Source organism: Pseudozyma flocculosa, assembly GCF_000417875.1.
Source record: "Pseudozyma flocculosa PF-1 unplaced genomic scaffold scaffold00001, whole genome shotgun sequence".
NCBI classification, from domain to species: domain Eukaryota; kingdom Fungi; phylum Basidiomycota; class Ustilaginomycetes; order Ustilaginales; family Ustilaginaceae; genus Pseudozyma; species Pseudozyma flocculosa.
In genome coordinates, this window is record NW_006920869.1 from 1,130,540 (window position 1) to 1,152,870 (window position 22,331).

At 65.0% G+C, this 22,331-nt stretch overlaps 10 protein-coding genes across 10 annotated transcripts in view; 5 read left to right on the plus strand and 5 right to left on the minus strand.

Annotated features, from left to right (window-relative positions):
- The window catches only part of PFL1_00404 (uncharacterized protein), a gene marked incomplete at both ends in the record, with an annotated part of 1,465 nt that extends 552 nt beyond the window's left edge, over positions 1-913 (minus strand). Inside the window, 3 exons of the mRNA XM_007877900.1 lie at positions 197-331; positions 430-755; positions 832-913. Of these exons, the coding sequence (XP_007876091.1) occupies positions 197-331; positions 430-755; positions 832-913 (543 nt within the window). The remainder of the gene's footprint in view (positions 1-196; positions 332-429; positions 756-831) is intronic.
- Positions 914-1,641: 728 nt separating this feature from the next.
- On the plus strand, positions 1,642-4,491 carry PFL1_00405 (uncharacterized protein; the record flags this gene model as incomplete). Its single annotated transcript, XM_007877901.1, has 2 exons — positions 1,642-2,732; positions 2,826-4,491. 2 exons carry the CDS (start codon positions 1,642-1,644, stop codon positions 4,489-4,491), a joined length of 2,757 nt encoding a protein of 918 aa, XP_007876092.1.
- Positions 4,492-5,369: 878 nt separating this feature from the next.
- Positions 5,370-6,675, plus strand: PFL1_00406 (uncharacterized protein; the record flags this gene model as incomplete). The annotated part of the gene is made up of 2 exons (XM_007877902.1): positions 5,370-5,864; positions 5,968-6,675. The coding sequence occupies 2 exons, from the start codon at positions 5,370-5,372 to the stop codon at positions 6,673-6,675; spliced, it is 1,203 nt and encodes a 400-aa protein (XP_007876093.1).
- Positions 6,676-6,936: 261 nt separating this feature from the next.
- On the minus strand, positions 6,937-8,861 carry PFL1_00407 (uncharacterized protein; the record flags this gene model as incomplete). The annotated part of the gene is made up of 4 exons (XM_007877903.1): positions 6,937-6,986; positions 7,082-7,190; positions 7,302-8,638; positions 8,765-8,861. The coding sequence occupies 4 exons, from the start codon at positions 8,859-8,861 to the stop codon at positions 6,937-6,939; spliced, it is 1,593 nt and encodes a 530-aa protein (XP_007876094.1).
- A 587-nt stretch (positions 8,862-9,448) lies between these two features.
- Positions 9,449-11,280, minus strand: PFL1_00408 (uncharacterized protein; the record flags this gene model as incomplete). Its single annotated transcript, XM_007877904.1, has 4 exons — positions 9,449-9,506; positions 9,603-10,312; positions 10,400-10,449; positions 10,527-11,280. 4 exons carry the CDS (start codon positions 11,278-11,280, stop codon positions 9,449-9,451), a joined length of 1,572 nt encoding a protein of 523 aa, XP_007876095.1.
- Positions 11,281-11,743: 463 nt separating this feature from the next.
- On the plus strand, positions 11,744-12,574 carry PFL1_00409 (uncharacterized protein; the record flags this gene model as incomplete). Its single annotated transcript, XM_007877905.1, has 5 exons — positions 11,744-11,782; positions 11,856-11,958; positions 12,039-12,052; positions 12,142-12,225; positions 12,308-12,574. 5 exons carry the CDS (start codon positions 11,744-11,746, stop codon positions 12,572-12,574), a joined length of 507 nt encoding a protein of 168 aa, XP_007876096.1.
- A 331-nt stretch (positions 12,575-12,905) lies between these two features.
- PFL1_00410 (uncharacterized protein) lies at positions 12,906-13,847 on the minus strand (the record flags this gene model as incomplete). Its single annotated transcript, XM_007877906.1, has 4 exons — positions 12,906-13,207; positions 13,302-13,375; positions 13,469-13,508; positions 13,592-13,847. The coding sequence occupies 4 exons, from the start codon at positions 13,845-13,847 to the stop codon at positions 12,906-12,908; spliced, it is 672 nt and encodes a 223-aa protein (XP_007876097.1).
- A 1,198-nt stretch (positions 13,848-15,045) lies between these two features.
- Positions 15,046-16,841, plus strand: PFL1_00411 (uncharacterized protein; the record flags this gene model as incomplete). The annotated part of the gene is made up of 3 exons (XM_007877907.1): positions 15,046-15,401; positions 15,505-16,567; positions 16,680-16,841. 3 exons carry the CDS (start codon positions 15,046-15,048, stop codon positions 16,839-16,841), a joined length of 1,581 nt encoding a protein of 526 aa, XP_007876098.1.
- Positions 16,842-17,005: 164 nt separating this feature from the next.
- Positions 17,006-18,220, minus strand: PFL1_00412 (uncharacterized protein; the record flags this gene model as incomplete). The annotated part of the gene is made up of 1 exon (XM_007877908.1): positions 17,006-18,220. One exon carries the CDS (start codon positions 18,218-18,220, stop codon positions 17,006-17,008), a length of 1,215 nt encoding a protein of 404 aa, XP_007876099.1.
- Positions 18,221-20,426: 2,206 nt separating this feature from the next.
- On the plus strand, positions 20,427-22,176 carry PFL1_00413 (uncharacterized protein; the record flags this gene model as incomplete). The annotated part of the gene is made up of 2 exons (XM_007877909.1): positions 20,427-20,897; positions 21,040-22,176. 2 exons carry the CDS (start codon positions 20,427-20,429, stop codon positions 22,174-22,176), a joined length of 1,608 nt encoding a protein of 535 aa, XP_007876100.1.
- Between the last annotated feature and the right edge of the window lie 155 nt (positions 22,177-22,331).

Consider the following 22,331-nt stretch of genomic DNA (forward strand, 5'->3'; position numbering starts at 1 on the left):
CGCGCGCGCGNGCGCGTCGTCGTCGCGCGCGCGCGCGCGCGACGCGCGCGCGTCGTCGCGACGCGGCGNGNGGNGGGNGNGNGNGGNGGGNGGGGGGGGGAGGGAGAGAGAGGGGAACGAGGGAGGGCGATTGGACCGCGGTAAGTCGCCCGTGCAGTGGCTGGTACGAATGCCCCGGGCAGGACGATAGACTCACCTCCAGCTCTGCCTCGCGGCGTGCACTGTCCTCGGCCTCGAGCTGCTCGATTCTTGTCTGGATGTACGTCGTCAGGCTCTCGCGCAGGTGCGATGCTAGTGTAAACACCATGGCCATGCCTAACGACTCTTGCGCCTGTCAGAGCGAGCGAGCGACGACGAGAGAGGGTCGATCTTCGTCAGCACTGTCGCACAGCCAGCGAACGCGATGCAGGATCCTTGAAGAACACGCACCACCTCGAGAAGGTCCGCCGTCAGTTTTGTGATGCTCTCTCTCGTCTCCTCGTCCTCGTCCTCGCCCGGCTCTGGCACCGCCTGGTCCTCTTCGGTCGCCTCGCCCAGGATTCCCTTGACGTCGCGCACGACAAAGATGCGCACATCTGGGGGCTGGTCCGGGTAGTCGTCCGTGTACCGGATCCGCAGCGAGAGCTCGACGGGTGCAGGCGCGTCTTCCTCCGGCTCTGGTGCCGTCTCGCCGAGGGGGACGCCGACCGAGTAGATGGAGGGGATCACGTCTTCTTCTGGCTCGATCCGGATGCGCAGCTCCTCGGCGGACACCTCTGCGGTACGGCGCGGCGATTGATCAGATCAGCGTGAGGCGCATGAAGGAGCGTGGGGAGGCCACCTGGGACTCACTGTGCAGCTCGTCGACATAGATGCTCTCTAGCACCTCGAGCTCCTCGGCGAGGACCTCGTCGTGCTCCTCTTTTGTCGGCATGGCTGGCGTGGCAATGTGGCAGTCCTTCACGGCTGCTGAAGAGCGTTGAAGCTTCCGAACTGCTATATCTCTCGAGTGGGCCCCTGTTGCGATCGCGGGTGTCGAGGGCGGAGGGTGGGACGAGAGCGGGTGGCAGGTGGAGAATGAGAGGCAGGGGGACCCTACGGGTGCGAGGCCCCTCCGAGGCTGCTCGACCCTATCCCCCGTCTGGAAAAGCGAGGCTTCGGATCCGTGCGCGCCGCTGTCAATGGGTCGTTTCTCGGAAGACGGAGGCTGGGCAGAGTCAGCTCCACATGGATCGACCACCAACCAGCTCGGCTTCGGGCTTCGGTCGGAAGTTGGGCCGACGAGTCACGGGCGCACCGACCATGACTCGCTCATTCCTCTCCCCGCCCAGCTTCCCTCGTCTTCCTCCATGCCGGTGACGGAGGCTCGACATCCGACCAGTACAGCCATCTCTCCCGATTCGGAACTCGGCCACCGGCCTGCGTTCGGCTAGCATTCCGAATCCGCATGGCTCGCGTCCTCGTCAAAGACGCCGACGTCCAGCACCTCGCACCTCGACGGTCGCTCCTCCTCGCGACGAGTCCTTCGTCCTGTCCTGTAGACCAAGGAGCAGGGCAGCAAGGTACATCGAGAAGGTACAAATATGCGGCCTTAGAGCTCGACCGGAACAGTACTCGCAGCCCCAGCTTGCCACACCAAGTACCACCCCATCTGACACAACCATGGCCGACCCTGCCGACGAGCAGCTCATCCAGCCCCTCGTGGGCGCCATCCCGCCCTCGGTCGTCTCGACGAGCAAGATGCTCAAGACCTACTCCAAGCTCGTCGCCGTACTCGCCGACTATGCCCGCTCGGATCGCACCGATGCGACGGCCACCGCAGCGTTCGAGAAGAAGATCCGACCCATCCTCACAGACTCCGGGTGCGGTAGGAAGGCCGTCTCGGAGATCGTCGAGGCCTGCTCAAAGGTCAGCATGCCCTCACCTGCGTCGAAGCTGGACAGCAAGGAAGATGACAAGGACGTCAAGGCGGCAGCGGACTCGATGCAAAACCTGACCCTCGATACAGCGAGACCCAAGACTGACCAGGCCGACGGGGCTCCGGCCACGCAGAAGCCCAAGAAGGCTGAGCGAGCTACCGTGAAGAGCAAGACCGACTCGACGGCGGCGACCGAGACGACCTCATCAACCATATCAAAGCAGAGCAGCCTTGCTCCGGACGCCAAGGACGCGCACCTCAGCCTCATCCATGCCACGAGCCAGGAGTCGCGCTTCTACCTCGATGCGACCGACACGGCCTCGCTCGAGGTGGACCTTAAGGACGTGACCATCACCCTGGCCGGCCGCGAGCTGCTCCAAAACGCCCACCTCCGCCTCAAGTCTGGCGTGCACTACGGCCTCGTCGGCCGCAACGGCAGCGGCAAAAGCACCCTCCTCGCCGCCATCGGCGAGCGCATCATCCCCGGCCTGCCCAACGGACTCAAGATCCTCCTCGTCAGCCAGATCGCAACGGCGCGCCAGGCGGCCGAGAGCGAGGCCAACTCGGTGCTCGACGTCGTCGTGCGCAGCGACCTGGAGCGCACTCGGGCAGAGGCCGAGGTTCAGGCGCTCAATGCCGTGCTCGAACAGTCGACGGTGGCAGAGGATGGCGTGCGCGATGCCGTGCTTCGCCTGCGGTTGAGACGCGCGACGGACCGGCTTGAAGAGGCGAGGAAGATTGCTATCAAGCGCAGTGGCGCTCGCGGCGCATTGGCACGGAAAGACCTCGTTGCGGCGGAAAGAGAGCACGAAGAGGCCAAGGCTGATGTCGAAAGGTGAGCCAGGGCGAGCGACGAAGCAGAGAGAAGCGTTGCTCGCGCTGACATGGATGACTCCTTCCCGTCCGCGCGGATCATTACTCCCGGCAGAGCAACCGAGATGCCGCTCGACGGAAGCTGGACCGAAGAGGCGGCCAAGATGCTGCTCGACGCGCAGAGGCTCCTCGAGAGCGTCGAGGCCAACACCACCGAAGCGCGGGCGCGCAAGATCCTTCACGGCCTCGGCTTCAGCGCGAGCCGGATCGAAGGGCCCTACAGCGCCCTCTCTGGCGGGTGGCGCTCGCGCGCCTCGCTCGCCGCCGCGCTGCTGCAGCCCGCGCACATCCTCCTGCTCGACGAGCCGGTCAACTACCTCGATCTGCCCGCCGTCCTGTTCGTGCAGACCTTCATCAAGGACGTGCCGCACACGGTCGTCACCGTCAGCCACGACCGCGAGTTCCTCGACGAGGTGACCGACGAGCTCATCATCCTGCGCCAGTCTAGCCTCTCGTACCACTCGGGCAACCTGACCGAGGTGGAGCGCGAGAAGCGCAAGAAGCGCAAGCACGCGCTGCGCCAGCAGGAGGCCCTCGACCGCAAAAAGGAAAAGGTGCAGAAGTCGATCGCCGACGTCGCCAAAAAGGCGAAAAAGTCGGGCGACGACAACAAGATGCGCATGGTCAAGAGTCGCCAGAAGAAGCTCGACGACCGCTGGGGTCTCGAGGTCAACGCCAAGGGCCACCGCTTCAAGCTCAACCGTGACCTCGGCGGCTACCACCTGACGAGCCGGGGCGGTGTCGAGATCGAGACGCTCGACTCGGAAATCAGCTTCTTCTTTCCTGACCCCGATGATCTGCGCTTTCCGGGCTCGCTGGTCCACATGGAGAAGGTGTCGTACCGCTACGAGGGGGCGCCCAAAGCTACGCTGAGGGACGTCAACCTCACCATCGGACCGGGCGAGCGGGTGGCGCTGGTCGGACCCAACGGACACGGCAAGACCACGCTCCTCAACGCCTTGACGGGCAAGCTGACTCCGACCGCCGGCAAGGTGGAGCGGCACAGCCGCGTCAAGATTGCCATCTACGCGCAGCACACCATCGAGGACCTGTTGTCGTCGTGCCGCGCCGCTCTGGCTGCGGCGGGTGTCAGCACTGCTGCGACGTCGACGGTCGACGCCGCTGGTCTCGGAAAAAAGAAGGGATCTGTCGCTGTCGCTGCGACGATCCCGGGCACGACAGCGCTGAGCCACTTTTTGGCGAGCACCGATGGCCGCGTGGACGAGGCTCAGGCGCGCGCCTTTCTGGGCCAGCTCGGGCTCAAGGGCCGGACGGCGGACACGGTGCTTCTGACCGGACTGAGCGGAGGGCAGCTGGTGCGGCTGGGACTGGCCGAGGTGATGTGGTCTGCGCCAGACCTCGTCATTCTGGATGAGGTGACGACGCACCTCGATGCCGACACCATCGATGCGCTCGTGCGCGCGCTGCGGTCGTACCGCGGCGCCGTGCTGCTCGTCAGCCACGACCGGTACGCCGTCAAGCGGATCATCGAGATGGCCAAGGACCCCGCCGCGACTGGAGGTGGCGACTCGGACGATTCCGACTCGGACGACGACGAAGACGACGGTGCGGATGTAGACGAGGATGAGCTGGAGCCGCACCGCAAGCCGGGCCGGACCTACCTCGTCAAGGACGGCACAATGCGGCTGCTGGAACGGGGCATGGACGAGTACACGGACTCGGTGGTCAAGAAGGTGCTGGGGGGAAGCGGACCTGTCTAGCCAACCAGCCTGCCCACCGAAGGACGGCGGACTCAGCCAGCATGGCGGGATCGATGGTCAAGTACGGCGATGCTGCTGCGGCCGCTCGGACCTTCCCTCCTGGCTTCGCCGTGGCTTGCTGCGAAGGGATCATCGTGTCGGAATGCATCTTTGTTGCGGTCGCATGTGTTGGGTGTCGACGCGGTCAGAGCACAGTGAAGAAGAGATAAAAACTCTGGGCGGGCAGGGTCGAGGCGCAGCGTTCCCCGCGCGAGGCGGGCGGGCCGACGGGCGGGGCAGCGGCGCAGTTTGCCGGTCGGGGTCGCCTGCCCGCCTGCCGGGCCCCGGACGTCGCCGTCGAGCGGGGGCGTTCCTCGGCCTCGATTGGCGAGAAAGACGCTGAACCGCTTCCGTCAACCGACCGGATCGCCGCCGTCGGACGCTCCGAACAAGGCAGCAGCCCGGATGCTGCTCGTGTTCGGATCGTGCCGCGAAGACGGTTGGGCGGTACGAGGGAGAAAGAAGTGAGGGCCGGCCAAGATTAAGATTGCCGAGCGAAGAAGAGGTCCCGGCGCCCTCACTCACTTCTGGACCGGCGATCTTTGTGGTTTTGGAAGGAAGGTGGCCAGGGGCGCACGCGCCACATCTCCCTCAGCCTCAGCCTCCGTCTGCTGCTGGGCCGGAAACGTCGACGGCCGGTCCACCAGGCTGCACGCGACACATGGTGGAGCAGCCCGAGGCGCTCTCGGGTTTCTTCCCGCGCTCGTTCGCTGGGACCGTATAAGACGCAGCTCTGGCCCTACATCCTCCCTCTCCTTCGATCCCCACCACCAAGTCAGCCCCGACCCCCCTCCTTTTTCGCCCACAACCGCAACCGCCTTCCCCACCGCCCGCACGCCATGTCCGCTCCCTCGACACTCCCCGGCAACCCGGCGCCGCACGCCCAGCCTCTGGGCCTGGACAACTCGCTCCCCACCCAGCCCGCCAAGGGCAACACGTCGTTTGTGCTCCAGGAGATCGAAAAGGTCAGCTTCGAGGACCGGCCCATCGTCGCACCGGCGCGCGGACAGGTGCAGGTCAACATCCGCCAGACGGGCCTCTGCGCCTCGGACTGCCACTACCTCCACCACGGCCGCATCGGCGACTTTGTCGTCCGCAAGCCCATGGTCCTCGGCCACGAGTCGAGCGGCATCGTCACGGCCGTCGGCGAGGGCGTCGACACCCACAAGGTCGGCGACCGCGTCGCCCTCGAGCCGGGCGTCCCCTGCCGCTCCTGCCCCATCTGCCTCAACGGCGACTACAACCACTGCCCCAAGCTCGAGTTTGCCGCCACCCCGCCCTACGACGGCACCCTCTGCACCTACTACAACATCCACTCGACGTTTGCGCACAAGGTGAGTGGGCGCTGCTCGTGGCCAAAACGCCATGGACGGCGCTGACAACCACCTCGTTCTGTGATCTCCGTTCATGTGTCCTTCTTCCGCTCCCCGGCGACAGGTCCCGGATACGATGACGCTCGAGGAGGCGAGCCTGATGGAGCCGCTCAGCGTCGCCGTCTACTCGGCAGCGATGCGCGGCCAGGTCAAGGCGATGCAGAACGTGCTCGTCTTTGGCGCCGGCCCCATTGGCCTGCTGGCGGCGGCCGTGTGCAAGGCCTACTCTGCCAAGCGCGTCGTCGTCGTCGACGTCATTGACAGCAAGCTCGAGTTTGCCAAGACGTTTGGCGCCACCTCGACCTTTAAGCCCTCGATGCCCAACGCCGGCGAGAGCAAGATGGACGCGTCGGTGCGCAACGCCAACACCCTCCTTGAGCAGATTGGCGACGACGTGCTGCGCAAAGAGGGCTTCGACCTCGTCCTCGAGTGCACCGGCGCCGAGCCCTGCATCCAGATGGGCGTCTGGGCGCTCCGACCAAAGGGCCGCTTTGTCCAGGTCGGCATGGGCCGCTCCGAGGTCGAGTACCCCATCACGCGCATCTGCGTAAAGGAGCTCGAAATGACCGGCTCCTTCCGCTACGGCGCCGGCACCTACGAGACCTCCATCGCCCTCGTCGCCAACAAGCTCATCGACGTCACCAGGCTCGTCACCCACCGCTACCTCTTTGACGACGCCGAAAAGGCCTTTGCCACCACCACCCGCGGCAAGGGCGAGGACGGCCAGACGGCCATCAAGGTCCAGATCAGCCAGGGACCCGGCCAGGCGTAGGCCTCGATGCCTCGCTCTGTGGCTGTAGCTCCCGGCCTTCTCTCTTTTCACGCTCAGCTGTCTCTCTCTGCTTCCTCGGGTCTTTGTTCCTCGTTCAGCATAATATAGGTGTGTAGGGATTGTTCACAGGAGAGTCGCAATCGCAAACCGTCTCTTGCAGGGCAGCCGCCGCGAGGCGAAGCGAGACCTCCGCCTCGCGGTGGCGACGACGAAGGGCAGGCTGCGGTGGCTCAACGGCGGTGGCGACAGTTGGGGCTCGCTCTACTCCTTCGTGGTGCGGGGCACGTCGGTGGTCGGCCCGAAGCCGAGGACTTGCGATGGCATCGATGAGGAAAGAGGTAGAGCGCGGGTGCCGGTCAGCCTCAGATCCTCATCGCCTCAGAAGCGCTGCTGCTGGAACACTTACGGCGCGTCAGGCTGAGGCGGAAACGCGGTTTGCCCGTAGCGAAGCCGGCCTTGTCCTTTCCGCCTTCGCGGCTCCAGAAGCCGAGACCGAAGCAGACAAAGAAGAAGTACTGCGAGGGCGGCAGGGAGGGGGTCCAGTGCGGACAAGGGGTGGTACGGTCAGCTATCCTGCGCCGGCGGTCGGTCGATGGGCGATGGCGCGCGCGCAGCGGGCCACCCACCTTGAGCCTCTGGAAGCGGAAAAAGAGGAACGAGACGAGCCAGATGCAGAGCTCCATGTAGGTGAAAAAGTCGAGCTGGCCGCCGGGCGCCCTCTCCTTGATGAAGTGGATCAGGTCGACCCAGAGGCGCATGTCCTTGGGCTTGGGCCGGCACGCCGGGTCCATGAGGAAGAGCATCAGGGTGCGCGCCATGATGCCGATGTGGACGTGGCCGACGGTGCCGACGGCGTCCTTGAACGTGGCGTTGGTGCACAGCACCGAGGAGTCCTCGATCGGGAACACCTGCAGGTACATGTTGGGGCGCACGTAGTCGTCCGGGAAGAGGTCCTGCGGCAGGAAGTCGATCGATGGCCTCTCAAAGCCCGTGGCGACGACGATGACGTCGGCGTCGTAGTGCACCTTTTTGCCGTCGTCGCCCTTCTTCTGGCCGCGCGTGCGCTGGTTGAACGAGATGCCGCTCTCGTCGAGGTCGAGCACGTCGCCGCGCTGGTAGTCGGCCTTGCCGTGCCGGATGTGGTAGAGGGCCGACGTGTTGACGATGGGCGTGCTGGTGTAGAAGCCCTGGGTAGGCGCCATCTTTTCCTCGAGGTCGCGGTAGTGGAGCTTCTTGAGCAGCAGCTCCGGGATCCACGACAGCCACGTCTCGCGGCCCAGAGGCTGCAGGCTGAGCAACACGTTGACGAGGGTGAGGCGCGGGATGATCCACTTGTCGCTGCGGGCGAGGATGAGCGGCTTGTCGGCGCCGTTTTCGACGGCGAGCTCGAGCGCCTCGATGCCGCTGGCGCCTCCGCCGACGATGAGGACCTTTTTGCCCTTGAGGTCGAGGTCGTCGAGCTGGCTCGAGTGGACAATCTTGCCCCTGAACTTGTCCTGGTTGGGCAGGTCCATCTGCTTGGGCTTGCCGCAGGTGCCCGTGCAGCAGACGAGGCCGTCAAAGACCTCGTCGTCGTTGCCGTTGATGACCCAGCGGGCGTGGCCGCCCTCCTTGGGGTCCGTCGACGAGTGGTGGCGGGTGACCTTGTCGATCTTGGTGTTGAAGCGGGTGCGGCGGTCCAGGTCGTACGTTTTCCAGATGCGCCGGGTGTTGTCGAGGATCTCGTCACGCTTGGGGTAGCCGCGCGTGTACTTGACCAACGGGTGGAAGCGGTACATGATGGAGCTGATCTGGAGGCCGCTGGTCGAGTTGACGCGCGACCAGATGCCGCCGACCTTGTCGCCCTGCTCAAAGATGGTCACCTCGAAGCCATGGCCGATGAGGTGCGAGGCCGTCGAGATGCCCGTGATGCCGGCGCCGATGACGGCGACGTGGCCCAGCGGCTTCTGCTTGGCTTGCTTGGCTGCGGTGGCGGTGAGGTGGGGGCGACGGGGAATAGACCGGGAGGTGCACGGTGATGCGGGTCAGGTTGCCTGCCCGCCCGACGACTCCAGCGCCAGCGAGGAACGAGAATCGAGCGACCACTCACCCGGCGTGTACGGCGCAAAGAGGTAGGCGATCAGCACCTGGATCCACTGGTAGACCCGGCTGACGATGTTGAAGTAGTCTAAGCTGCTGATGGCCATGCTGGGCGATGGTCGAGGTGGTCGGATCGATCACGGCCTCTCTGTCAAAGGTGACTATGGTGTCGGTTGGTGGTGGAGAAGGGGGAAGACGTTGCCGCGACGAGCCTGGTTTTGTTCCTGCTCGGTCGCGCCGCTTTCGAGCAGGCCAGTCGCAAAGCTTCGCATGTTTCACGCCCATCGGAAAGGCCGAGGGTGTGGCTGGTCTGCAGGCAGGCACGCACGCCCCGTTCGCAGACCCTTACATCACACCGCCGCGCCCTGCATACCTCTTTGGGGGGTGGCTGGCCTCCACAAAAATTGCACGCACGCAGGCGGCCATCGCATCGCTGCACAGCGACACAACCGGCAAGCAAGCAAGCTGGCGTGGCCGCCCGGCAGACGAGCAGGCAGGCGGGCCGAGCCCAAGCCTCGAACGTTTTCGGGAAGAAACATGGGCGGGTTCGGGAAGCCAGACTTGCCTGGTGGCCAGGCTCCCGACTCCTGAGGTGCGATAGCGAGCAGGCAAGAGAGGAACGGCAGGCTCGGCTTGCAATGGTCCAAGGCAGGCGCGCGGACATCTGCACTCCATCGGCGCTGCCCATCAACGCTCACAGGATCCTGCCGCTGCCTCGACATCGGAAGCATGTCTCGTCGCCAAACCAGAAGCTGTCGAGCAAGAAGCCGAGGGTGGACGGGCATCAGCAAGGTGCGTCTTCCGTTTCCTGGCGGCAATTCACGGTAGGGGCACAGACAGTTGCTCACCTTTCAGTCATGCCACGCCCGCCGCACTCGAAGCAGAGCCGTCCACCGATCCTCGGGTCTCCCGGCATGACCACGAGCGCCCCTGGCGGTGGCCGGCGCCCGGAATGGTTGACGTACACCGGCCGCCCCATGCCCTGGTGCTGGGGCGGATGCGGACCGTATCCGTACCCGTAGCCTGGACCTGCGCCTGGCGGGCTCTGTGGATAGCCGCCGGGAGGCCCGTGGGGAGGTGGCGAGTGCATCGGGGCTGGTCCGGCTCCCGGAGGCGGTGCTGCTGGCGGGACATACTGGGCGGGCAGCCGTTCGTGCTCGCCGACGTTGCTGGCGTCTGTGTACGTCGGCGGGGCATCTGGCATCCTCGAAGCTTCCGTCTCGGCATCCGACCGTTGCACTGCTGGTTGCTGAGGTGGCGGCGGCCGGGGTGGAGCGCTGTAGGGCCCACTTGGGTAGCCATAAGGCGGCTGGTGAGGCGGTGGACTCCAAGGACCTCCTCCCGTTGCGCCCGGATACCCTCCCGGAACGTAGCCGTGACTCGGTCTCGATGGCCAGCCGCCACCGACCGGTGGCCCGAATCCGGAGGAGTAGGTATGGTGCGGCACGGCAGGGGCATGGACGATGGGCAGCGGTTTCTGCAGCTTGAAGGTCGGATCATTGAGGCCGACCGAGTAGCTCAGAGCGCCGCTGAAGGTCTTGCCGTACTTGTCCCAGCACTATCCAAGCGTAAGTGTGAGGGCAAGCAGGCGCGTATCGTCAGGATTGGCGCCACCGGAAGCGACGAAGGGGCGCAGGCCACTCACCTTTCTGCACGGATGAGTCGGGTCGCCGTGCTTGTACCCAGTGTCACCACCTGTACGATGGACACCAGCGGGGTCACCGTCCGTCAGTATGTGCATCGCAGGGCACGTGTATCGAGACAGGGCTCACATTTGTGGCACCCCGTCCAGCTTTTCGGGTAGACGAGCAGCTTGCCATTCCGGAGCAGGGGCTGGCCGGGCGTTGGAGCAGTCGTTGGACGATACTGGTTCTGCTGAGGTCGCGCTGGCGGCCTGGAGGCGGATTGAGGAGATGTCGGAGAGGAGGCAGCTGGTGGACCAGACGGCGGCGGTCTGCCGGGCGGAGGCTGGTAGGCGCTACCGTTCGGACTCACGAAGCTCGCAGGGCGGGAGCTGGAGGCGAGAGATCCAGGACTCGTTGGTTCCGCCGGCCGATGCGCAGCTGCCGAAACCGAGCCTGGCCTTGCTACATCGGTGGAAGCGCGACCGTTGGCACTGGTAGTAGTGTAAAGGGAGGAGCCGTTTGAGGGTACACGACCGAGATCGGCGCCGGAACCGGTCGCGTGAGGGGAGAGAGCGCTAGTGGTGCTCCCGGTGGCGCTGTTGTACCGGCGGGGAGGCAGCTCGGGCACCGGAGAGGCGGCCGTAGCCGGCGGAGAGGTCTGAGAGGATCTTGAGAGGGGGTTCGACGATGCAGAAGGCGAGGAAGCTGTGCCGCCTTCTGCTATGCTGAGGAACGGGTTGGTGCTGGCGCCGGTCCTCTGCGGAGCGATTGAAGGAGCGGCGGGGGCGGCGGCTGGATTTGGGCCATCGAGATGCTGGGCGGCAGTGGATGAGCCTGTCTCTGCAGCGATGGCCTCGTAGGCAGGCGGAGGTTCGTCTGGGATGTCGGCTGGGTGCACCATGATGGGCGAGATGCTGCCAATCTGTCCTACAAGGGGTTGAAGGGTTGACCGAAGATGCGGCTTGATCCAAGCAGAGGATGCCGCGCGCCTTTGCGGCAGTTCGATCTACTCTGTCGAGGGAGATGGCAGGTGGTGGTGGTGGTGGTGATGCAGCTGCCCGCAGAATCGACTCGAAGGGGCCAGGTGGGTGGGGCGGCCATGCCTGATGGCCAGCAGCATGTCGAGGCCAGGCACAGGGCTCTTGGCGCAGCTGGCCCGGCCTGGCTTGAGCAGCGGGCTGTGCTTCCGCAGAGAAGCGCGCGCCTGGCCGTGCGCCTGGGCTCAGTGTGGAGCAGCCAAGAATTCGGATGTCGGGTCCAAAGAAAGTCGCAGACATGGCCATGGCCCCCGCCCGCTCGTTCCACCCTTGGCATCCGACCACCACCTCACTAGCCCTTGAGCGGCCCACACGACCGACCCAAGCATGTCAGTCACGCTACATACAAGCCTCGGGGACCTCAAGGTGAGCCTTCAGCGCCCTCTGCCCGCTTTCAGACCGGGACGCTTTGCTGATCCGCCTCCCTTGCACGCGCCAGATCGAGGTGTTTTGCGAGACGGTGCCCAGGGCAGCAGAGAACTTCCTCGGACACTGCGCAGCGGGGACATACGACGATGTCAAGTGGCACAGGAACATCAAGGGTGAGCATGCTCGTTGATCCGGGCCGTCGACACGGAAGTATCGCTGACCCGATGTCCGCACATCGCGCTCGCTGCCACAGCCTTCATGATCCAGGTACGTCCACCTCTCGGCACATGCGTCGTATCCGCGCACGTCGCTCACACCTGCTCGATCTCTCTCCCATTCTCCTATGCTTGGAACAGACGGGCGATCCGACCGGTACAGGCAAAGGCGGCCAGTCGATATGGGGCAAGCCGTTCGCCGACGAGATCCGGGCGACACTCAAGGTAAGCTGCGCCGCCACGGGCTTCGCGCCGTTCTCGTCGTCCCATTCCCTGACACCGATATTCGCCTGCTGCTGGCCCTCAGTTCAATGCCCGGGGCATCGTGGCGCTGGCCAATTCGGGTCCCAACACCAACAAGTCGCAGTTCTTCATCACGTACGCCAAGCAGCCGCACCTCGACGGCAAGTACACCATTCTCGGCAAGGTCATCGATGGCGCCGAGGATGGCGGCACGCTCGACGCCATGGAAAAGGTGCCCGTCGACGAAAAGAACCGTCCCATCCACGAGATCCGTATGAAGGGCGTCACAATACATGCCAACCCGGTTGCCGCCAAGGCCAGCGGGCGGTAGCAGGCAAACCCGTGCAATGGAAACAGACGTCAACGAGAGCCGAAAGCGATGTCAGCGATGGCGTGCCACCGCTGATGCACTGTCCGCCCGTCAGAAGCTCGAGATCGAGCAAGGACGACCCTTTGCTTTCGAAACAAGGAAAAGCGACAGTGAATTTCGGGCAAGGACAGTGAAGAGGGCCTGCAGAGAGGCCGTGCGGGCAGCCGGACAAGGAGCGATGAGGTGGTCGGAAGCAAGTTGGGTGGCGGCAACGGCGATGCAAGCCAAAGAAGCGGATGCTCTACCGCCCAGGCACGACGCCGTCAGTGCCTTAGGTAGCAGTGCGAGCTCCTCATGACGATGCATAGCCGTTGATGGCCTGGTACGGCGCCTGCCCAGGTGCGTACGAGGCGGATCCGCTGATCTGACCAGCGCCCGGGGCGAACATATTCGGGTCGGCCTGGTGGAAGCTGACCGCCTGCGAAGACGATGCAGGAGCTCCTCCCGCGCCCTGCTGCGCGGCATTGCCGCTGGCGGCGGCAGCGACGGCGGCATCACCGGCTGGATCCTGGACGCCGAAGAGTTGGGGGTACTGCGCGACGGCCTGCGTCATGGGAATCGGGCCGCTCCACCCTTTCAGCCAAATCCACGTGGCTGCGGGTCGCAAATCAAGCGGGTCGGGAACTCAGCTGGACGTTTCGCGTTTGCAGACCACATCAAGACCGAAATGGCGGTGCTGTCGACTCACGATTCTTGCACGACCCATGGTCATGCTGGCCGGGCTCAGTGTGGAACAGCGTGTCCGCGAATCCTCGCTTCCTCCTGACGCCATTGCAGAAGGAAACAGGGCCGGGATTAAGGTCGTCAGACTCCAGCAGCCCTCCTGAGGGCCATGCGGCGAATAGGTTGACTTACAGGCCTCCTACCCGGATCTTGCCCGATTCGGGGTCGACGGCTGCGACAGAGGTAAGCAGAGCCGCCTGTCAGCAGGCCCATTCCGCAAACGATATGCCAAGAGGGACGAATGGCGATACCCACGAATCACTCGTCCCTCCTTGGTGCACAGATAGTTCCTCGTCGCCCACATGAGGTAGCGATCCTTAAACGCGCTGCCCAGGTTGCGGGCAAAGAGGCGACGAGAGGACGTGTGGCGGTGGCCGACGACGCCCGGAGTCTGTTGGCTAGAGCTTGGCAGGGGAGTGGCTGTGGTGATTGCGGAGATGAGTGCGAGACAGACAAGGAGGGTAGGGAGCAAGCCATGATGGCCGCTGTAGCCAACCTTGCCGGGCATCATCGCAGAGAGACGGGGAGAGACCTCCAGAAGAGGTGGGGAGAGGCGGCGTTGGGAGCGATTCTAGAGGAGAAGGAGTCGCGGACGGAAGAGGGAGACCGCGAGCGACCCTGGCTGCTCTCTTATAAGGACCGCATGCCAATGAAGAGCCACCATCTCGTCGGGGCTGGGCTCGACGTGGCGACTTCATATCGTGCTCCCGGCTCGGGGCGTCGATAGGTCCACCACCGAACGGCGCCGCCCCGTAGTGGGACCGCCGTTGAGCGAGGATAGTACGTAGTAGGAACGATGGCACAGTACGTGGGTGCCATGGGTGGCGACGCCGGGCGACTGCTGCGGCAAGCAGTGCCGGCGGTCCGGGCTGCGCGCTGTGCCATGCTGCGCAGGACGAGACGAGACGAGGCGAAAGGTTTTCGTGGGCTCGTTATGTTTTCATGCGGCGCTCCCCGCGACTGACCCCCGCATGGCATGGCCCTGTCGCAAGGGTCGTCGCTCGGGTTGGTTGGGCCCCCTGGCGCGCGGCGGGCCCCCTGGTAACGAAGCCCTCTGGCGAGCCGGCCGCCGTCTCCACCGGCCAGGGAGAGCCCGTGGTGCCAAAGACTCTAACGCCAAAGTATCGCGGATTCCTGGTGTCAGAGCCGTCGCCTCCGGTGACACCGCAAACGAGGGGCCCACAGGCAGGCCGGGGGCGGAGGGCGGCCCTCGTGCGGCGGCGGCGCGTGCCCCGACCGACAAGCAGCCGAAGGCCCACGGAGGCGCTGCTGCTGCCGTTGCTTCTCTACCGCACCGAATTAATCTTAATCGAAGCGCGGTGCGGTGCGGTGCGGTGCGGTGCGGCGGCCTGGCGCGGCGAGAAAAACGGCACACCAGCGGCCCAGGCCTGGCCGCTCAAACAAAAAGAAGGCCCCTGCCGCTGGCTGGATGGCTGGCCCTTGGCTGGACCTTGACAGCCAGCCGCCTCTGCGTGCCTCTCCGGCCTCCGACTTGCCTCATCCCCCGCCACCTCTTCTGGCCGCCCTCTCATCCTGTTGCTCCTCGATCCTACCTCCTCTTTGGTCAACAGCACCACGAACAACAACCTAATTCAGCGACCACACTCGGGCAGAGCGACGCTCTCCGCACGACTTACCATCGCCACCAGCCACAAGCCACTCGGGCCGAGTCTAGCGCCGGCACCCAGGAGGGAGCCCGCCTTTCCGCGATGAGCTATACGCCGGCGCCATCGCCGCTGCCGCCGTTCGAGGCGCTGCACGAGACTGGCAGCTGCCACGCCCACCACGATCCCGTCACGCTCTCTCTGTCGGTCTTTCTCTGCGTCGGTCTCGTTGTCTCGTACCTGCCCCAGCTCCTCCGCATCATCCTCAACCGCACCTCGCAGGGCTTCTCGCCCTGGTTCCTCCTGCTCGGTGCCACCTCGAGCGCATCCAGCTTCCTCAACGTCGTGGCCCTCCAGTGGAATGTCGTACGCTGCTGTTCGGTCCTGTCCGGCGGCCAGTGCGCGGAGAGCCTGCTCGGCATCGCTCAGGTCGGCCTCCAGTGGCTCCTGTTCAACTCGGTGTGAGTGGGCATGCCGGGCCTGGATGCTTCGCTGCTTTCCTCTCGCCCATCCTCTCGGCTGACTCTCCTCCGCCTCCCTGGTCTGCTCTCCGCCCCTGGGCAGGTTCGTGCTGTACCTGATGTACTATCCCAAGGAGCTGCGCTACGAGCAGGCCATTGCACTGCCCGTCTCGGCCCAGGAAGATGCCGAAGCAGAGCAGGCTCGCGCCCGTGCACGCCGCGCCGCTCGCAAGGTGGCAGCGAAGCGGATGGGCCAGTCGACTGACGAGCGCACCCAGCTGCTCGACGCGCCATCCGCCAGCATCCGACGCAAAGGCAAGCGGTCAGGCAAGTCGACCGACGAAGACGTCTCGTCCGGCTCGGAAAACTCTGACCTCGACTCGGTCGACAGCCACATTGCTCAGAACTACAGCACCCTCAATGTACCCGACAACGGCGGCAACGACACCAGCTCCGACGAGGGCGAGAGGGACGCCGACGAGGCTGCGGTCGACGTCGCCGATGCTTCCGCCTTCCACAGCGACGGTTCGGCCTTCCGCAGGGAGACGAGCAGCAGCGCCTTCTCCCGCTTTGCGCCTGCATTCTGGCCGATGTGGAAGGCGCCCGCCTCGGGCCGCGGCGGCATGGATGCGATTGAGGAAGGTCGGGTCTCTGACCCAGCGCAGAAACGCCAACGCCACCAGGAGCTCCTCGCCGGCGCACCCCGCGGCCTGCGACGCATCGATACCGAGAGGAGGAACCGCCTCGCTGCTCGGCGTGTGCCCAAGACTCGGCAGCGCAAGACCGAGGAGTGGGGGCTCGCCGTGGCCCTGGCGTGGGTTGTGTTGATCCACTTTGTCTTTATCGCCTCGATGACGCTGCTGCTCGTCACATCGCTGCCGACCAACTCGTTCCCGCCGCCGGAAGAGGTGTCGATCTTCAGCAGCGGCAGCAGCCTCGTGGCAGCGACGACGTCGCACCACGGGTCGATGGCGCACGCCTTTGGACCTTCGTCGCGGCTGCTCGTATCGAGGTGGGCCGTCTTCCTCGGCACCTCGGCCGTGGTGCTCGCCATGGGGCAGTACCTGCCCCAGATCATCTATACTGCGCGCACGCAGCTGGTGGGCAGCCTGAGCATCCCGATGATGTGCCTCCAGGTGCCCGGCAGCGCCATCTTTGTCTACTCGGTGAGTGGATCGAGGTCAGATCGGGTCGACGCAGAGGTGTCGCCGCCTTTCTGCCGGTAGCCACCGCTGACCTTCAGACACGACCTATCCGCCTCTCTCCGCCCCTGCACAGCTCGCGCTTCAACCAGGCACGGGCTGGTCGTCGCTGGCAGCCTTCATTCTCACCGGCTTCTTCCAGCTGGTGCTCCTCGTCCTGTGCGTTGCGTGGAGGATCCGCCAGCACCGCGCGGGCATCGACGACTTCGGCCGTCCCCTCACCATGGTCTCGCTCTAGATCCAGGGGCTCAGGCGTGTTCCAACCCGTCCACCTTCGCACGCGCCGTCGGGATGCGCAGTGCCACCAAGGTCATGGTCATTGGCTGTCCGTTATAAACCCTCATTGAAACATTTTGCTCGAAACGGACTCGAATCGCTATATCTGCCCTCCGCCGCGCCCCATCACCACGCAAATACAGGCTTGAGGACCTCGCCGCTCTTGGCAGCGCGCACCGCCTCGTCGACCTGGTCTGGCCTGTACACCTTGACGGCCTTTTTGAGCACGTCAAAGGCGCCCTGCTTGACGAGGTCGAGCATCTGCGGCAGCAGCCGCTCGGGGATGGACGCGCCCTCGACGATGCTCGAGATGAGGAGGCCCTTGTTGAGGACGTAGAAGGCGTCGAAGCTCAGCTCGGTGCCGGCGGGCGGGGCGCCGACGACGCAGAGGTGGCCCTTGGACGCGAGCGAGTGGACGGCGTGGCGGAAGACGGTGCTGTTGCCGGTGGCGTCGACGATGAGGTCGACACCCTCGCCGTCGGTCATGCCCTTGAGCTTTGCTGCGGGGTCGGGCTCGCCGGGTCCATCGCTGGTGGCTTCGAGCGGATCGAATGCGTGGATAGCACCGGCCTCTAGGGCGAGCTGACGCCGGGACGCCGTCGGCTCGACGGCGATGATCCTCTCGATGCCCTCGGCCTTGGCAGCGATGACGGCTCCCAAGCCGACGGCGCCAATGCCAAAGACGGCGAGGCTGCGGGGTCGGAAGGGCGTCCCGCTGCCTGTCGCCTGGCTCCACGCCGCGGCATGGCACGGGATCAAGTGGTTGCGGACCGTGCCGAAGCCGGTCTGGAAGCCGCATCCAAACGAGCAGACCAGGTCGAAGGGCAGGTCGTCGGCTACCTTTACGAGCGACGTTTGGCGGCATATCGAGGTCTGCGCAAAGCTGCTCTGACCAAAGAAGCCGATCGCCGCCCGCTCGCTTCCCTCGCCGCGCTCGATGAGTCGGACGCCGTGCGGGGCGCGACCTTCTCCTCGCTCGAAGCCGAAGTTATACTCCACGCCGCGGGTGCACGCCGACGTGTACGAGTGTCGGCAGGTGGTGCACTGCCCGCACGCCGCAAACGTGGCCAGCACGCGGTCGCCCACCGCGAGCGGACCGGCGTACCCGCGAGGAAGCCGTCGGACGATGCCAGCACCCTCGTGTCCGAGCACCGCCGGGAACCTGCCGGGAATGTGGCCCGATGCGACGGCCAGGTCGGTATGGCACAGTCCGCTATGCGTGAACTCGACCACTGCCTCGTCGCTCCCCAGGTCGGACGTGTCGAGCTCGACTGTCTGTAGGGATAACGGCTCGCCCGGTGCCAGTGCGACCAGCGCTCGAGTGGTGATCTTGTCGGCCATGGCGAAGGTGGTGGGCGGCGACAGGTGATGGTCGAGAGCCGCATGCCGACGTCGACAAGAGCTCATACTACCGGGGCCCATCTCCGAGGTGGAGGTGAACGACGCTCGTCAAGCAGCAACGACGGCCGTCTCGGATGTGACGGGACTGTGTCGCGCGACAGAGGAACTATCGTCGGACCTCTTCGACCGAGGGCCAGCAAGCCAAGCCAAAAAGGGTTTGCCGACAGAGGGCCACCAAACTACGCCAGGGCCAACGCCGCCGCAGCTGCGACGTACGTGGCAGCCACATGGTGGGCCGCCTTCACTTCACGTACGTTTCGGCAAAGAGACCGAGCATCGCCACGGTCAAGCTGGCACGGCGGGCAAATCGCCGCCAAGATTTTGCGGGCGACGGCCGCCGTGGCCGAGCGGGTCGGGCCGTCCGCGCTGCTCCGCGCCCACCGCCGACGAGGAGCGGTCGGCCTATCCGTTCCGCTACGGTCAACGCCGAGCGCCTCTCTCTTTTCCCCGCTCGAGGTCATGCTTGAGGTCATGGTCGACGACGACGACGTCCACCGATCCATCTGGTCCACGACGACGGCGCTGTTCCTGGAGCTTGATGGACCGCGTGCTCGCTTGTGAAGCAACGTACGATGTACGGTACCTCAAGGGGCAGCGATCCCGTGCCCATGCCATGAAGCCGGCGAAAAAGTTATTCGGCCGGTGACGTCGCGGGCCATCGGTCAGACGTCATCGCGCTCCATTGTCTGCCCGGTTTTCGAGGGTCCCCCCTGCCGCCCTTGGCAGGCCTCTTGGCTGCAGGCAGGACCATAAAGGAAGAAATTGTCCGAAAAAGCCTGCAGCTTCGGGGGATTTTTCTTTCGTTTCCGGCGTGCCTCGATCTGACGATAGCGGCACGTCAGCCGCAGCATTTTCAGCCTACCGTCGCCGGCTTGTTTGCAGCTTCACAACACCATCGACAGCAACGCAGAACGTACTTTGGGTCGGCGGGAGCGGGAGCTGGCCGGGACAGCGGGAAGAGGCCGTCGGCGCGAGGCCTGGCCAGAGGATCACGTACGGCGTGGAGCTGCGCGCCGCTTGATCACGGTGACGACACCCCAGAAAGGCGGCAAGGCGCGCGGTGCGTTCGAGACAGGCAGGCGTAAGACGAGGCGGGGGGCGGCATCTTGGCTTGGCAGTTGTCGCCCGGCCTCGTTGCACTGTAACTACCTAGCCACCTCTCGTCGGAGCCTGAGCTCGGCAGGAGGGCGGTCGGTCGCGCGGTCATGCTGGTCATCCGCCTCGCTTTCCTCGAACCTGGCTGCATTCCCCGCCATCCTCCCCGCGTGTATTCTTGGGCATGAAAAGGAGACGGGGCGATGATGGACCATATGGGAGGCGCTAGAAGGGGCATCAGCGAGCTTCGTCGCGGGGATGGCAGCGGTCAGACCTGGCCAGGCCGTCGTCTCTCGGAGCGCGACGGCCTTCTCAGTGCGCCCCACTGACCTGTGCAGCGCTGTGGGCTAAGATCGAGGGGTGCAAACCGGCAGGAGGACTGGGGCGGTCAAAACGAGCGACGATGCGGATGTGCGGCCATCTGTCCGGTGCTAGACGCACGATGCAAACCGTCAAAGCAGGCAGAGGCAAGGCTAGGGAGAGCGGGTCGGGCCAACTTCTTCCTCGTTTCAGGCATCGACAAGCCTTGCTGGACAGATCGACGCTGCCTGGCAACCCAATCCCTTGAGCCCAAACAGCCCGACTCGGAGCGGCGCCGCTGCCCAATTCGGCCCGTTGCACACAACCCACTCTGTCGCATTCCGCCTTTGGCTCATTTCGCTCGGCGGCCGGACCTGCCCCTCTCTGCCCGCCTGCTTGCAAGCCTTGCTTGCTGGTCGGCTCTGGATGCCTGCGCCATCATCTCTGGGCCCCCGCGGCATCAACCCCGAGAAAGGGCCCAAAACGCAGCGGGGATCCCCTCTGGGGTCGGAGCCCCAAGCCCAAGCCCCCCTCCTCAGGCCGCCATGTGCGCGTCAGCGAAAGTACTTAAAGCTTAGGCCCTTGTCAAGCAACCCTTCGCGCGACACCCTTTCCCCCTTTCAAGGCTCCCTTCCGCCATCATCCACGGTAGCGGTCAGCATCCATCACACTCCTCTCGACGACGCCGCACCTTGCCTCGTCCACGTTTTCCCACCTTCTTTCTCCCTCCGACCGCACGACTACCGCCAACATGACCTTCACCATCCGTGGCACGCCGATCGGATGGCTGACCATCTTCATCGCCGTCCTGGCGTCGATGGGAGGCTTCCTGTTCGGTTGGGACACGGGTCAGATCTCGGGCCTCATCGAGATGGACGACTTCAAGGAGCGCTTCGCACAGGGCCCGCCCGGCGAGAAGGACTGGAACGTCTGGATCGAGGGCGTCATCGTCTCGCTCCTCAGTGTCGGCACGGCCATCGGCGTCATGTGCGGCGCCCCCATCGCCGACTGGCTCGGCCGTAGGTGGGCCATGACCGTCGAGTGTGTCGTCTTCTCGATCGGCGTCATCATCCAGGTCACCTCCTTCACCGCTTGGTACCAGGTCGCCATCGGCCGTCTCGTCACCGGTCTCGGTGTCGGTGCCCTCTCCGCCGCTGTCCCCCTCTACCAGTCCGAGACGGTGCCCCGACAGGTCCGTGGTGCCCTCGTCGGCACGTACCAGGTGAGTTGCCCCCCACGCTTCCGAACGCAGAATTGCCCGTCGCGTCACCTGTCAGGAAATTCGCCGCTCACCACCTCCGTCCTTCCCGTCGCGACGCCACATCGTCTCGCCACACCTCGTCCATCGTCGCCCTCTCGATCAGCTTTTCATCACGTTCGGTATCTTGCTCGCCTACTGCACCAACATTGGCACTCGGGACTACAACAACTCGGGTCAGTGGCGAGTCCCCATCGCCCTGGGCATCTTTTTCGCGGCGATTCTGGGCGTCGGCATCCTCTTCTGCCCCGAGTCGCCACGATGGCTCGCCGCTCGAGGCAGGAACGAGGAGGCCTACCGCGCCTGCGCCGCCGTCCGTGGCGCTAAGTACGGAGACGGAAACCCCTGGGTCGAGGCCGAGTACCAGGACATTATCGCCGCCGTCAAGCGCGACGAGCACCTCGGACAGGCGTCGTGGATCGAGTGCTTCCACCGCCCCAACAAGACCCTCTACCGCACCCTCCTCGGCATGGCCCTCCAAGCTGGACAGCAACTCACCGGCGCCAACTACTTCTTCTATTTCGGTGTCTCGATCTTCCGCTCCACGGGTCTATCGGATTCGTTCGTTACCCAGATCATTCTGGGCGCCGTCAACTTCTTCTGCACGTTCCTGGGCCTTTACAACATGGAGCGGTTCGGTCGCCGCAAGCCTCTGGTCTTCGGCGCGCTGTGGATGTCGTTCTGGCTCTTCGTCTTTGCCATTGCGGGCATCGTCGGCGGTCCGACCGAGGACGAGATCTCTCCGGGCGTCGGCAAGCTGCTTATCGTCGCCGCGTGCCTCTTCATCCTCGGATACGCGTCGACCTGGGCGCCGGGCATCTGGATCTTTGTCGGCGAGACCTTCAGCCTGCGCACGCGTGCGCGCCAGGCTGCGCTGGCGACGCTGTCCAACTGGACGTGGAACTTCCTGATCGGCTTCTTTTCGTCGCCCATCGCCTCGGACATCCATTTTGCCTACGGCTTCGTCTTTGCCGGCTGCAACCTGGCCAACGCCGTTATCGCCTACTTCTTCGTCTACGAGACGGCCGACCTGTCGCTCGAGGCCATCGACGACATGTACAACGACCCGACGTGCAAGCCGTGGAAGAGCAGCGACTGGGTGCCCGCCGGCTACGAGTCGCGCGACCAGATCAAGAACAAGGACGAGGGCCAGGCCGCCGAGGTCGGAGAGTGGAGCAAGTCGCCTTCGGCCATCCCCGGCGAGCAGGAGAAGAATAAGGCCAACCCGCTCCAGGTCGCGTAGGGCGGACACCCTTGCCCTCGATGCGCCTGCTCGAGCGTGCGCTGCTCCTCCCTCTCTCGCCGCCGCTCGCAGAACGATAACGGCATCATGGCCGTCCTGCCTCCCATCTGCTTGCTTGCATCTGTAGCATCTCCCCATCTCCTCTCTCTCTCTCT